Here is a 16109-nt window from a genome sequence, read left to right as displayed (position 1 = left end):
TAAGTTCTTCCTGCTTGGCTCATCATTGTCCAGCGCTGAGAGATTAGAGGTCATGGAATTCTTGACTTCCAATATCGAAGTGTTTGCCTGGACACCTTACGACATGCCAGGCATTGATCCAAACTTCATCAGTCACCACCTCAATGTCCACCCTTCCGCCAGACCAGTCATTCAACGCACGCGCAGATCGGCACTCCACCACGCCGAAATAGTGGCAGAAGAGGTAGGCAACCTGCTGGAGGCAGGAGCGATAAGGGAAGTGCACTACCCAAAATGGATCTCCAACACCGTCGTAGTGCCAAAAAAGAATGGTAAATGGCGTGTCTGCGTCGACTACAAAACAGTCAACAAAGCGTGCCCAAAAGATAGCTTCCCTCTACCAAGGATAGATCAACTGGTGGACTTAACGGCAGGACATAACCGACTTAGCTTTTTGGATGCATACAGAGGCTACCACCAGATCGCCATGCATGAACCAGACCAGGAGGTCACATCCTTCACAACACCAAGGGGGTTATATTGCTACAAGGTCATGCCCTTTGGCCTAAAGAACGCGGGGGCGACATTCCAAAGGATGGTCACCAAGATGTTTGAACCATTGTTAGGCAGAACAATGGAGGCGTACATCGACGACATGGTGGTCAAAAGCAAGGATGAGAATGACCATCTGAAAGACTTAGGCGAGATGTTCCAGATCCTGAAGAAACACAAGCTACGCCTCAATGCGTCCAAATGCGCATTCGGAGTTGGATCTGGCAAATTCTTGGGCTTCCTGGTGACCAACCGAAGTATAGAAGCCGACCCCTCTCAGATCAAAGCGATCCAAGAGTTGGAGAGACCAAACTCAGTTAAAGAAGTACAGCATCTTACTGGTATGGCGGCTGCACTCAACCGGTTCATAAGCAGATCGTCGGACAGGCTACGACCGTTCTTCCAAGCTTTAAAGGCCAAGTTTGAGTGGGATGAAGAATGCGACCGAGCTCTGGAAAGCTTAAAGGAATACATGTCTTCCCCACCACTACTTGTTACTCCAGTACCTGGTGAAGAACTCTTTTTGTACCTAGCAGTCTCTCAACACGCAGTCAGCGCAGTGTTGGTTCGTGCAGAAGGAATACAACACTTGCCCATCTTTTATGTCAGCAAGACATTGTTGGGAGCCGAAACAAGGTACTTACCATTGGAGAAACTAGCATTAGCATTAATGATGGCATCCAGGAAATTGGCGCACTACTTTCATGCCCACACCATAGTCGTCCTTACGGCCTTTCCATTAAAAGCTCTGTTTGAAAGGGCGAACTTCAGTGGGCGAATTTTGAAATGGGCAGTAGAGTTGGGACAATTCGATATCAAGTTCCAACCAAAGACCGCAATAAAAGCTCAATCTTTGGCAGACTTCGTCGCAGAGTTTACTCCTGGAAGTCATCATATCTGTCCAGTCGACCTGACTAACTCAACCGAACTAGGAACGGGAGTTGACGCCGGAATAACGCAACCCCTAGTGAAAGGTAGTCCATCGACCGAACTAGAGACGGAAGTTGACGCCGGAATAGCGCAACCCCTAGTGGAAAGTAGTCCATCAAGCACAAAGGCAGACCACATTAAGAACGACAAGGAGGAGCCAAACAAAGGCTCACCAGCAGTTCAAACAGAGGACGAAGGGCAGACAGCCAAATTGGACTTTGAAGAAAACACCATCCTTGACCCCACGGCATCGTCTGACCCTTCCACATGCTGGAAACTATTTGTTGGAGAGATGTGGAAGCTCTTTGTGGATGGAGCATCCAACCGACATGGTGCAGGGCTTGGCATAGTCCTCATCTCTCCAGACGGCCTGGTTATAGAGCAAGCAATCAACCTTGGCTTCCCAGCATCCAACAATGAAGCAGAGTATGAGGCGCTTATCGCAGGCCTCAAATCAGCACACTTCATGAAAGCAGCCGAACTAATGGTATACAGTGACTCTCTGCTGGTAGTAAACCAAATTTCGGGCGAATACGAAGCAAAGGACGACAGAATGGCCAAGTACCAAGAGTTAGTCAGAACAGAGATCAAGAAGTTTGATGTGGTAAGGATAGAACAAATTGGCAGGGAGGAAAACAGCCGAGCGGACGAGCTAGCAGGCCTGGCCTCAATAGCAGATACATCGATCCCTCATCCATTACTCATCGACTTCTTACCAAGACCAAGTATAGAAGACCCCGAAGCAGAAGAAGTATATTGCACTGAATTAGGCCCTTCATGGATGGATCCCATCATCCTGTTCCTAAAAGACGGCATCCTACCAGCAGAGAAAAAAGAAGCCAACAAAATCAGGGCAAAGTCGCAGCGATTTTGGCTATCTCCATCTTTGGCATTATACAAGAAGTCATTCTCTGGGCCTTACCTCAAGTGCGTTCATCCCAGCAAAGTAGAAGCCTTCCTATTCGAAATACATGAAGGGGTATGTGGAAGTCATCAAGGGGGAAGGTCGCTCGCCTACAGGGCTATTTCACAAGGATATTGGTGGCCGTATATGCAAGCAGACTCAGAAAAATATGTGAAGAAGTGTGAAAAATGCCAGAAATTCGCACACCAAATACATCAACCAGCAAGAGAACTCCTACCTTTAACTAGCCCATGGCCTTTCGCAATGTGGGGCCTAGACATAGTAGGACCACTTCCAACAGCACCCGGAGGCAGAAAATTCTTTCTCGCAGCAACAGACTACTTCACAAAATGGGTGGAAGCAGAAGCACTGGCGTCAATCAAAGAGAAGGATGTGAAGAAGTTTGTTTGGCAGAATATTATCACTCGGTTTGGCATACCAAAAGCACTGATCTCAGACAATGGAACTCAGTTCGACGGCAGGATCTTTAGAAGCTTTTGTGAAGAGTACAAGATAGAGTTCTACAATTCCACACCGGCATATCCCCAAGCAAATGGGCAAGCAGAAGCATCAAATAAAGTCGTCTTGGATGGACTTAAGAAAAGGCTAGAGAAGGCAAAAGGCAAGTGGGCAGATGAACTTCCTCATGTTTTATGGGCCTACCGCACCACACCTCGACGATCAACAGGAGAAACACCATTCTCCTTAGCATATGGAATGGAAGCGGTGATCCCACTAGAAGTTGGCCTCCCCACAATTCGAAGCGAAAATTTTGATCCAGACTTAAATGAAGAAGCCATAGCCTTAGAACTCAACCTTGCAGAAGAAAGAAGAGAAAGAGCGTTGGTCCACATCGCCGCATACCAACGAGAATTAATCAAAAAATACAGCAAAAAGGTTCATCAAAGACAATTCAAAATTGGTGATTGGGTATTGCGCAAAGTAATGGGAAACACCTTGGTCCCAGGAGACGGCAAGTTAGGCCCAAATTGGGAAGGTCCTTATAAGGTGGTTGGGTTAGCCGGCAAAGGGGCATACCACCTAGAAGACAAGGATGGCAAGGCAATCCCTAGGCCATGGAATACGGCCAATCTCAAGTTATTTTACTTTTAGCTTTTCTTTTTCAAACATGTGTAATTTTTTCTTCCTTCAATAAAATGAGCAATTCTTTTTAGCACAAATTATTCTTTGTAAAAGTTAGCTTTAGAGACTTAGTTTATTGCAAGCATTCTATTCCAAGTTAGCTGGAAAAACTAACTTCAATGGTTGGCTGGAATAAACCAACTCTTGTTACTCTTCAGCCGAAGTAAGTGTACGGCTGAAGAATGGTTGGCTGGAATAAACCAACTAAGAATGGTTGGCTGGAATAAACCAACTCTTGTTACTCTTCAGCCAAAGTAAGTGTATGGCTGAAGAGTGGTTGGCTGGAATAAACCAACTCCTGTCACTCTTCAGCCGAAGTAAGTGTACGGCTGAAGAGTGGTTGGCTGGAATAAACCAACACCTGTTACTCTTCAGCCGAAGTAAGTGTATGGCTGAAGAGTGGTTGGCTGGAATAAACCAACTCTTGTTACTCTTCAGCCGAAGTAAGTGTAAGGCTGAAGAGTGGTTGGCTGGATTAAACCAACACTTAATACTCCTCAGCCGAAGTAATTATGTCGGCTAAGGAGTGGTTGGCTGGAATAAACCAACTCCTGTTACTCTTCAGCCGAAGTAAGTGTACGGCTGAAGAGTGGTTGGCTGGAATAAACCAACACCTGTTACTCTTCAGCCGAAGTAAGTGTACGGCTGAAGAGTGGTTGGCTGGATTAAACCAACTCTTGTTTCTCTTCAGCCGAAGTAAGTGTATGGCTGAAGAGTGGTTGGCTGGAATAAACCAACTCTTGTTACTCTTCAGCCGAAGTAAGTGTAAGGCTGAAGAGTGGTTGGCTGGATTAAACCAACACTTAATACTCCTCAGCCGAAGTAATTATGTCGGCTAAGGAGTGGTTGGCTGGTAAGTATAGTTTAACCAACCAAAAACCGAAATAACACTTGGAGTAATAGAAGACATTACAAAATGCAAGCATACACACAATAACCGGAATAAGAGAAGTAAAATTTTCATTCAAAGAGAAGTCATTACAAAGGGGCTTAGTTCGGTTACAAAGAAAAGAGTACAAATTTAAGAGAAAAGTTCATCTATCTCGGCATCAAAGGCAGCATCAGTGTCAGCTGGAAGACCGGTTTCTGGCGGCAGGACTCCTTCAGTCACAACAGTGGTATCGACCGGAGCCACAGTTTCATTTGGCTGTTCAATAGTCAGATCTTCCACTCTGGACTCGGGCCGATCTATCTGATCCACATTCACAACCGAAGTATCTCCATGGGCAGAGTCTTCATCAGAATCTTCATCATTTGAGCACTCAAGGAACTGCTGTTGCATGGCCGTGGCATATTCCATCAAGGAGTTCGGTATGAAGTAGGCTGGAGGGTTGAAAACCTCGGTCTGAGGATCATGACCGAGCTTCTCAACGGCTCCCCTCCAGCCGCACTTAAAGAAGAGATCCTTGGCAGCATTGCATTGTAGGGCGTAAGCATCCTCTGCCCTCTTGAAACCCTGCTTGTCAGCCTCTTTTACCTTCTCCTTTATTTCGGCATCCTTCTTTCGTTCAAGTTTTAGCAACTCGCGCAAGTACTTGTCCTTCAGAATTATGGCAGTCTTTTGTTTTTCAGCTTCGGCCGAACTAACCATTCCGGTCAGTCGGCCGACCTCACCCCGGAGTTCGGCCAGTTCCTTGCGAGCTTCTTCTAGTTCGGCCGTTTTCGCCTCTGCCTCGGCCGCTGCTTGCCTAGTCACTTTCCTCAGCTCCAGTACTTTCCTGTGGGTGATTTGGTTTTTCTGGATGGCCTGACAAAGCAAAAACCTCAATTTAGCCGAAGAGAAAGTTGAGTAGAAAAACAGAAATGCGACCGAAGTTACTTACCAGAATCATTGATTTAGTGGCTGACCGGATGGACTTCAGCTCGGTGGTTAACTGTTTCTGGTGGTGTTCCATGTCTTTGGGCAGACACACGCTCTTGGCCAGGTTGATGGCCAACAGGTGGTCTTTCTCAGCAACGACCGAGTCTGTGTCTAGAATGACTCGGTCGTTGAAAGTTAGTTTCGGTGCCCAACAGCCGATAGTTCGGTCGGAAGACTCCGGTTGGGGGCTCGGTGGCAAGCTCGGCTGAGTAGGAGTTTCTTCATCAATCAGAACTCGTTCGGGTTCGGAAGTTCGGGCGCGTTTGGTTCGGCGGGAAGAGGATGGCTGTTGGGAAGGAAGGGCGACAACAGCAGGTTGCGGTTGGCTGGGAGGCGCCACTTCGGGCCTAGCTGTTTCGGTTAGAAGGGCCCTGACCCTGCTCCTTTTCGCCATCTCTTCTTCTGCGGTTAGAGGGACAAGTCTGATCTCGGGCAAAGTTGGGTCCGGTTCCGGTGCCTCTTCAAGAAGGAAGTCAGTCACCTTTGCTTTCCGTCGACCGCTGTAACGGTAGGTCGGTTCGAAATTTAGAAGCTTGGCCCAATCCCTTTCTTTAACCCGAAAAGCGGCTCGCAAGACTCCGAGGTTAGGATAGCTGTACAGGGAATGGAGATGGGCAGAATCTGCAAAAAAGAGAGAAGTGTTAGTTCGGCTAACAGACTAAACAACCGAGATAACTTACAAAGTAGAAGACCGAAGTAAAATTACCAGGCTCTCCCATTTTCCAATTTATGGGTCGGCCAGGAATTTGAGCTCGAAAATCCTCAAAGTTCCCAGAGACCCAAAAGAAATCGTCATCGTTAAGATCTTTGTCCGGAGTGTGCTTGATTATCTTCTCTCGGCGGCGGCGAATTCTAAGGTAGTAGACCCACCCAGCATTCTTTGAGCCGATAGAGTATTGATGAAAGATCTCGGCTAGACCAAGATTCAGTCCGGTTTGGTGGTTTAATGCGGCTATCCCCATTATAATACGGTATGTATTGGTGGATAGTTGGGTGGGACATAACCTAGTCTGTCTAAGAAATTCGCAGATTAGCGGTTGGACAGGAAACCGTAGTCCGGTCTCTATTATGGATTGAAGGGTAAAAGGCACAAAGCCTTCATTGTTCCAGGGGGTAGCATCTTTTTTGGCCAATACCAGTTGGACATCATCAGGAATCTGGTAGTCCTGCCTAAATTCGGCCATACCACCAGGGGTTTCGACTAAATATCTATACTTACCCATTTGTTGTATAAATTACGAATAAATTATTTCGGTACAAAAATTTGGCTCAGTAGCTCGGTTGAGCACACGCAGGAGTGTCTGGGCAACCTAAGTCTGCAAGGTAGAAAACAAAGGGGTTAAGCACAGATCGATTGACCGCGCTACAAATTATAAGCAAGATATACAAATCCTACTTCGGCTTAGTGGGCTGGTTCTACCTCGGCTCTTCAGAATGTTTGTTAGCACGGTTTTGAGCACATTAGATCGGTTTAACGTCTAGGGGCAGCTTTCTGAGTTCGGTCTAAAAAACTAAGAAAGCTGGTCTAGTCCCAAGGCCTAAAACGGTTACAGTATGAAAAAAGTTACTTCGGTTGAGCTCTTAGGGGCGGCTTTCTAAGTTCAGTTTAAGAACTAAGAAAGCCGGCTTGGCCCCAAAATCTTAGCTCGGTTATAGACCGAAGTACCTAGTTCGGTATAAGCAAGCTTGTTCGGTGATCCTATCTTGGCTAGAGTGGGTCAAAAGAAACTACTGATATTCCTACAAGTTCTAGTCCGGCTATGTTCTGAATCTATTCACATATATGACACAAACAGTATCCAAGTTCGGTCGGGACGTGATTCTGGATCAAAATCGAAATTTTTTCTCTAGGGTATATGACATATACATAGAGTTCTAAATAGAAGTACAAAAGCGAATCAGAAATGGACAAACTGTTTGCAAAAAGCATACGGAGCATGGAAAGCAAAATACGAAAACAAAGAAAGCAAGAAGGATAGGCTTGCTTACCTGTATAAGAGAGAAGCTAGAAATGGAGGCAATGGCAGCAATGGAGGCACGAACACAGTAAAACTCAAAAACTCAGGAACCAGGGGAAAAGAGAAAGTGAAGAATCGAAGGTGAGTGATTCAAGAAGGAGAAAGGCTGTTTTGTGAAAAGGGAGAGAGAAAATAGGCGGCAAAAAGAGGCGGGAACAGTACGAAAATTCTGAAGGACGGCGTGACAGTTGGCCACAGCCTGTCAGAGTTTGCCACGTGTCACGGGAATGGGAAGCGATACAGTCGCTGTGATTGAAGAGACGTTTCTGACCGGACATAGTTGTACCCGAGGTAAACTTAGCTCGGCTGGAAAGGCTAAAGGATTTTTAGCTCGGCTGAAAAAGCATGACAAACTCTAGCTCGGCCAGAAGGCTGGTAATCCCAATCATGTTGCATAAATGGAATTAAGGGGCAATTGAGAGGGTAATTTTTGGGAAAATTGGACCGAACTTCGAGTTTGGTTTTGAGGCCCAAAACGCAGTGGACTAGGTAAAAAGGCCGTACAGAATACTCCGACCCAGAAGGGCAAAGTTACTCCGGCCTTGGGAAGACAAAGCTACTTCGGCCCAAGGAGGCAAAATTACTCCGGCTCGAGAAGAGATCGTTACTTCAGCCCAAGGAAGAGTAAAATTACTCCGGTCTGGAGGCAATTCACAGTTAGGCCGGTGTCAGAGTTAGTCCGGTCGCAGTATGTTCTAAGAAGACCGGTGTCGGAATTAGTCCGGTCGTGACTTACATCGGTTAGGTCGGTCCGAACTTGTTACCTGGAAGTTTGATCTAAGCGCATCAAGGTCGAACAGGGCAGCCGAAGTAAAGAGTTGAAGGAGAAGACCGAGCTAAGGATAGTTCGGCCTTCTGTGGCTCGGTATAGCCAAGTTTACTTCGGTCAAAAGGAAGTTCGGCCGTAAAGAAAACCATCCCACTTGGTTTAAGCAGTGGGGGAGGGTGTGAAAGGATAAGCATTATCCTTAAGAGTATGAATCCTAGGAGGACTCTGCATGGAGAAATACAAGTCCTACCAGGATTGTGCCACGGGAAACTTATAAAAGCTCACAAGCATCACCTTGGAGGAGGTAAATTGAACAAAATCTTTCTGAGAACTTTGAGCTTTGTCTATTTGTCAAGTTTTCTGACTTAGGCATCGGAGAGGTTTCCGGCACACACCCGCCGGCTAGCTCACGTTTGTGTTTTCAGGTGACAAAGCGACGTCGTACGGAGGAGCGTGGACTTGGTCAACAGGATTATACGAGGAGAATTATTTCCTCCCCGTACAAGCATGCCAAACGGACAACACATACCTCTCTTTGAATGATTTAAGGAAGAATGAATAGAGGAAACTATACCATTAACCAATTCCCCTTCCAATCCCTTAGAATAACAGCACATGCCTCTCATTGAATGTCAAGCAACGATATCTTGCCACCAAAATTAATTTCATACACTCCATCCCCATTTTACTAGTTTGCTATCCTCATTTTTGGGCATATTTTTGTCTCTAAACTATCATTCAAAAATTAATTAAACCCATGTATTCTTTTAATAATAATAATTTTATATCTAAACTATTTAATTTTGAATCAATTTTATTACCACCGTCAATAGCCGTCTATGACAAAACGGAAGTTGTTGACATGCCATTGAAACTTTATTTAAAACTTCATTTTTCCCTGTAAACTATCCCAAAAATATTAATTAGACTCTAGATATATAAAAAATTAAATTTAAATATTTAATAATAATTTTTTTATCTAAAAAAAGTATCTAATAATAATTTTTATAATTCAATATCGTTTCACAAATCAGGGAATAAGATATTTCTATCAGAACATGTGTGGTCTATATTTTAAATTGCACAATTTTCAGCCAACAATTAATCGACCAGCTCTATTGAGATTAATGTGAGAGATAAACTAGCTATAATTGTTAAGAGAGAGAGGGCACTTATAATTTTGGGCTCAATTAGCTTCCCTAGGACCAACTCAGGGTAATTTGAGGTTTAAAGCAGCAATTTTAAATGAAACACATTTTTTAACGGTTTGGATTATCTCATCACTACAAGAATAGTGGGTTTAAATAAAACACATTATTTTTTTAACGGTTTAAATGAAACATGCATGTTGAATTATCTTATAATATTTGAGTTTAGTGGGTCCATTTTGGGCTGACCTTAGTGATTTGAACTGTTCGCTTTTTAGCATTCGTTGGGTAGAATAATCATAAAAAAAATTAAGATGATCTAATATCAGCAGTTATATGTTAAAATCACATTTATTAAAAAAAAATAGATGACAAATATATTTTCAAAAATATATTCTTTTTTTATTTACAAAAATGTGATTAAAACATATAGTTAAAATGATTTAACAAATTATGCCTCAACGAATTCTTTGAATCTTAGGTTTTTTTTTTCAGTTGATTTTTTTACATATTTAGTGATTTTTTTAAAAAAAAAATTTAGAAAAACTTTAGGCTCGACTTGACGGACTAAAAAAAATATTTTTTTTAGTTTGAAAAAGGCCTAAAAGAACAAAAAAAATAAAAAATAGTTGGCTTTTTCTATCTTTTTAGATTTTTTCAAATTTTTAATTTGTCTATAACGATGGGTCAAAAAAATAAAATTTAAAAAAATCATAAAAAGAGAAATTCTATTTGCACACCACAAAAAATTTCAGTATACACTATCTATTTTGTTCGGATATAAATTTTTGAACAAAAAGTAAATGTTCGGACATATATTGATGAACAAAGATAATTTTTTAAAATACATATTCTATTCAACTGTTTATGTCCGAATAATTACTTTTCTTCATAAGTTTATATTTAAACATTTGACTTTTGTTCATAAGTTTATATCCAAACAATATAAATGGTGTGTGTTGAGATTTTTTGTAGTGTGTAAGTAAAATTACTGTAAAATGGGTAAATTTCAAATATATCCTCGAAATTTGCTTAAAATACAAATGACCCTATATGGTTCTAGAAATTACATCTCGCCCTTTTACCTTTCTAATCACCTAACAAATGACTCATCTTTATTAATATTAATCATTAAATCAATTAATATTTTTTATAATGTCAGAAATATATTTCAATTTATTTAGATAATTTTATTATTGTATAGGAAAACAATTATAAATTTTATTAATTTTGTTAAATAAAATTTTTTGAAAAGAGAATATTTATCATTTTTAAAATTATAGAGAATAATTTTGTACCACCTCCGATACAAAAATATTATCTGAAATTGATTTATAATACTAATTGATATTATAAACAAATTTTAGATAACATGTTTGTACCAATGGGGCTGGTGTCCCAGTGGATTATATATTTGTTTTTCATAGGGGCGTATGGGGTTTGACTCTTGGCGGAACACAATTTATCTTTAGCTTTGTGCATTGTATTCTGATTGACACTTGACCTCTTACTGTGTTGAGTGGATAAGTGGCAAGTGGATGAGGTTTGCGTTGGGTTAAATCTAACCGATAACAGTTTATCTCAGAATTAGAACCCACAAATGTTATGATGCCCACAAAGTAATTTTCATTTTTATTAAAATAATAATATAATAATAATAATATGTTTGTAATTTTATGTTTGAAAAAATTATAATAATAACAATATGTTCGAAAAAATTACAATTCATATTATAAGCAAGGGTGCCTCTATTTACACACAATCTTTTATCTCAAGGCACTCTATTAATTAGTTTATTTTTTATTACAATATTAACCTAATGTAAAATGACCGCAAATAACAAAAGGCTATGATACACACTTTATGTAAAATTACCATAAAAGATAATAATAAATACAATACACACCTCTCTTCTGAAACGTTACTTACGCATCTTCTCTCTCAAGAACTCAAAAACCCTAAAACAAAAACCAAAAACCCTTAAAGAAACAATAAAAATATACGTATTATTGCAGATTTTGATTGGACTGAATGATGGATGCATTTGACAATATTGGTTTGAAACAATAGAGTAAGGAAAATGTTAGTTTTTCATTTTTTTCTGTATACTTGCTGAGTGGTAAACCATTTGTATTCCGTTTGTATTCGTTCAGATACCCAGACTCAAACAATGTACTCATGTTCGATTATCTACAACCGAACAAGTTTTAATTGTTCGATTTTCTAGTGTCGAACATAGTCCACATGTTCGGTTAATAAGTTCCGAACTTATAGCATTTGTTCAGTTTTCAACAGTCAAACTTTTGAATTTAGCTCGACTCTATATTTCTGAACACTTGCAACAAATTTTTTTTGGTTTTTCCAAAACTATGCATTTATGGAGAGGGTCGTGAACCAGAGGAGAATGGAGTGAAGTCGTCTTCAGCATGAATAGAGACCAGTTTAAACTGGTCTAGATTGGTTCCCAAACTTCTAGGATGACAATGAAACAGAGAATGAAGGGTGATGTTGTGTGTGTTTTTGAAGTGGAGGTGTAGAATATGGAAGATTGAAGATTATGGGTAGGGTGTGTGAGTAAGGGTGGAGATGGAAGATTGTGAGTGGGGTGTATGAGTAAAGGTAAAGATGAAAGATTATGATATATATTAAGCAAATTTCTTATTTATCAAATTATTAAAAATATATCTTAAATAACGATCTGTCTTGAGATGAAAGGTAATGTATAAATAGAGATATCCATAAGCAAACGTAAGAGAATAATTTTAAGGAAAATTACCAGAAAACCCTATTTCATATTTTTTATACCAATCAGTCCATGTTTTTTATTTTTATTTTATTAAATCCTAAAGTTTACACTTTTATACCTAGAGGTCCTATTTTAAGTTTTATTATATTTTTTTTGACCATTTTGCCCTTATATATATAGCTGCTTGTTTGAATATGATTTTTGGGAAGTCAGCGATCTGCGTTTGGATTCCGGATTCTTTGCAATTTCTGATTTCTCTTTGCCATTTTCGATTTTCGATTTGCTAGTTTCTAAAGCTATAGATTGGGCGCGATTTTGCAATTATTGAAGCTCTAGGTTTTGCGCGATTCGCAATTTTTGGTTTGTCTTTGCAATTTTTGATTTGCGATTTTGTCTAGTTTTCAGTCGATATTCTGGAAAAGGTTAGTTTTTGTTTGAGATTGGTGTTGTGATTTGTTCTGTTCTTCGTCGTTCTTCTTCGTTTATCATCAATTTTGTTCTTCATTGTTCTTCGTCGTTCTTCATCGTTTATCATCAATTAATTACGGTGATGTTTATGTCATGCGATTAGTGATTGGTTCATTGTTGTGATGAAATCATTGTGTTCATGTGAAATTTTGAATGATGAAGTTTTGTTGCATCAATGTTTGAACAAACTGTTGTTAAGCATTTAGTGAACTGGAAGTGCACGCTATCAGTATATGAATTTTATAATTAAAATTGTATGTATGTGTGTATATTGTGAGCTTAAAATTTGTTGTATGTGGTGTGTATGATGATAAATGTAGGGCTTATGATTGTTTGTTGAGGAGGTAGAGTTTTTTTTTATGATATGAATATTTGAACTATTTAAAAACCCTGATACATTTCATTGTGTTAGCAAATCTTCACACATATGAATGTGATTGAATATTCAAATTATTTTATGTACTATTGATGATTTTGCAGTGTGATACAAGACAAATGAATTTTTTCATGTTGTTGTTGTGCTGCTATAGGTCAAACATGTTTGTGATAAATGTGGTACAATCATTTTCCTTTGACGAGTTAGTGAAATGTGTGTGCAACAAATGGTGTGATTTGTCTGCTAATTCAATCACTATGTTTTACCGACTGCCAGAGTATACGAATTTCCATTTGGATAACAATGAGGAATTGCAAAACATGTTATTGCTTGGTAAATCAATTGGAGTTGAACGAATTGATATTGTTGTTAAGCAAAAATTGGGCACTGATAGACATAGTAGTTTAGCAAATCCATGCATTGAAGATGAGGATCAAACAAATTTGCTTCGTAGATATTGTGCACAAATGAGAAGGTTTTGTTGTCTTCAGTTTGAGCAAATGGTATTACGCATGTTGGTCAATGTTTTACTGGAGGAGCATTTGAGTTTCGTATTGTTTTATGCAAATATGCAGTGCAATGTGGGTTTAAATTCAAATATTTGAAGAACGATTCAGAATGAATTACTGCTGTATGCTCACATAGAGATGATAGGAGATGTTTGTGGTCTGTGCATGGTAGAGTCCAAAGAGCAAACCAATTTTTCTACCTTAAAAGATGGACTAAGATACACAGTTGTGGTGCTGATGTTCGTACTTCAAAAAATCCAAGGCTCAGTTCTGATTTGGTGTCAAATGTTGTATCTGAGCGTGTTAGGGACAGACCACTAATGCGCCCCACTAATGTGGCATATACTTTCAAGGCAGACTATGGACTTGATATCAGCTACCATGTAGCATGGTTAGGTGTTGAGAAAGCGAGAAAGGCTATGCCTGGTGATTACTTAACATCGTTTGACCAACTGAGATGGTACGGTGATGTTGTTCAACATTATAATCCTGGAAGTCATATCAATATTGACTATGATTTGAAGACTAGTCAGTTTAAAAGGTTTTTTGTAGCATTTGTTGCGTGCATAAATGGCTTCAAATATTGTCACCCTTTGCTTTTTCTTGATGGAACATTTCTAAAAGGGAGATACAAAGGGTAGTTGCTTGCAGCGATAGCCAAAGACGGTAACCAAGGTTTGTTTAGCTTTTTGACGTGAAGTTTTACATTTGTTTACTTTTTGTGTGTAAGTTGTGACTGTTAACATTGGTTTTGTTTTTAGGATTGTTTCCAGTAGCCTTTGTAATTGTTGATTCGGAGAGTGAATCGAATTGGTCATGGTTTCTATATGAACTGTCAAAAGTAATTGCTGATAATAGACGCATGACATTTGTATCCGATCGTAATCTAGGGCTTTTGGAAGCAATGCCAAAGGCATTCCTATCAGCATATCATGGATGGTGTTTACAACACCTAAAGAATAATTTTAGGGACAAGTTGAAGGGTATGGAGAATGGTTTCAAGGAACACTTAATACGAAAGTTGGGTGATTATGCATATGAACCTACTATGACAGGTTTTCATGCATTACTAGAAGAGTTGAAGAGTGAGGGAAAGCAACGAACATATAACTTCTTGTCAGGGTTAGAACTTGAATATTGGGAAAATGCTTACTTTAGGTAAAATGTGTACAATTGTGTGTTTCATCGAATATAATGATGGTTATATGTACATTGTTTATATTTTTGTGCTGTTATAACAATGTGAAATGTCACATATGGTATTAAATTGTGACATTTTTTGCTGTTATGTGTTAGGGGACAACGATATGGTGAGATGACATCCAATGTTGCTGAATCATTCAACAATTGGATTAAAGAAGCATGAAATCTTCCAATAACAAAATTGGTTGACAATGTCCGAAATCAAATAATGTGTCAAATGTCAGAGCGAAGGGATATTACAAACAAGTGGAATGGAATTATTTGCCCTACCTTTGAGACTAACCTCCAAGATTCATTCAATTCTAGTAGGTCATGGAATGTGAGTAAAACTAATGATGATGTGTTCGAGGTGCATTTGTTTCCATCAGTTACAGTTGATGTTGGACACTGTGTTTGTTCTTGCTACCAGTGGCAAGTAAATGGATTTCCTTGTGAACATGCTGTTGCGGCTATCTAAAGGAGTGCATATAATCTTAATGATTGTGTTGAAAAATATTTTCATGTAGAGAATTATAGGGAAGCATATGCAGCGGCTATTTTCCCAATACCATCTGTGGAGAAACCAGATTTTTGCTCTAGCGATTTTATCATATTACCTCCAGTTGTAAAATGGCCAGCTGGTAGGCCGAGAAAGAGTGGAATACCATATCGAGGGAAAAAAGTAAGTCAAATCAAGTATGGCATATGTGGAAAGATGGGCAAGCACAATCGGAAGTCGTGTAAAGAGTCAACACAGAGTTATATTAGTTGATGTGTTAGTGAACATTGTGAATTTTACATTCAGTTTTGAATATTTACAGTGCTTTTTTTTTTTTTTAAAGATACCATTGTGAATGTTACATACATTTGCATTGGATACACATTTTATTAGTTGATACATTGGTGTACTTGTTTTGTATTTCGATATAATTTTTGAACAAGATGGGATTCATTAATTTTATGCAATTTGTCATTTTGTAGTTTTTTTTTTTTCATTTTGTATATTTATGAAATAGTTTGTTTATCAGTTTTATCAAAATAAAATATTATCTTGTTGCATATATACACAATATGTGTTGATGGATGGAATATGATATATGTTTTTGAACAGATTTGAGGTGTGGTAGATGTAAAAAGATGGGCAGCCACAATTAAAGTTGTGTAAAGATCAAATAATAGAGTTCATGTGAATATTATGTTGAGTTGTGAGTATTGGTTTATGTGTTGGATATCGTTGTGAATATTATGTTGAATTGTGAGTATTTATAGTGCAGAATTTGTTTTAGATAAATAACATAGTGTTGTGAATGTTACATACATTTGCATTAGTAAACAATTTAGTAGTTCATGTATGAGTGTACTTGTTGGTGCAAGCTTCTTAATGTGAATTTTCATATTTTGATACAATTTGTCAATAAAAAGTTGATTTGTTCTATGAAATTTGTAATTTTGTAGTTTCTTTACATTTTTTTTTTTTTTGAAATAGTTTGTTTTGATTTTTTGCAAAATAAAATGTAGAAAAAT

At 39.1% G+C, this 16109-nt stretch overlaps 1 protein-coding gene across 1 annotated transcript; it reads left to right on the top strand.

Moving 5' to 3' along the window:
- Positions 1-13151: 13151 nt before the first annotated feature.
- Positions 13152-14769, top strand: LOC145821600 (uncharacterized). Its single transcript, XM_082918130.1, has 4 exons — positions 13152-13369; positions 13576-13931; positions 14165-14561; positions 14700-14769. Exons 1-4 carry the CDS (start codon positions 13152-13154, stop codon positions 14767-14769), a joined length of 1041 nt encoding a protein of 346 aa, XP_082774256.1.
- Positions 14770-16109: the final 1340 nt, after the last annotated feature.

Source organism: Camellia sinensis, chromosome 3, assembly GCF_055761805.1.
Source record: "Camellia sinensis isolate YWXY chromosome 3, ASM5576180v1, whole genome shotgun sequence".
NCBI lineage: Eukaryota > Viridiplantae > Streptophyta > Magnoliopsida > Ericales > Theaceae > Camellia > Camellia sinensis.
Note: the sequence above shows the minus strand (reverse complement) of the source record. Positions and strands in the feature narration are given on the sequence as shown.

What these genes read in the sequence shown, in the direction of transcription:
- LOC145821600 (XM_082918130.1), top strand. Translation starts at nt 13,152, where the DNA reads ATGTTTTACCGACTGCCAGAGTATACGAATTTCCATTTGGATAACAAT. An exon ending in TGACTATGATTTGAAGACTA is followed by an intron (nt 13,932 to 14,164) that starts GTCAGTTTAAAA and finishes TTTTGTTTTTAG; the next exon opens with GATTGTTTCCAGTAGCCTTT. An exon ending in TGGGAAAATGCTTACTTTAG is followed by an intron (nt 14,562 to 14,699) that starts GTAAAATGTGTA and finishes GTTATGTGTTAG; the next exon opens with GGGACAACGATATGGTGAGA.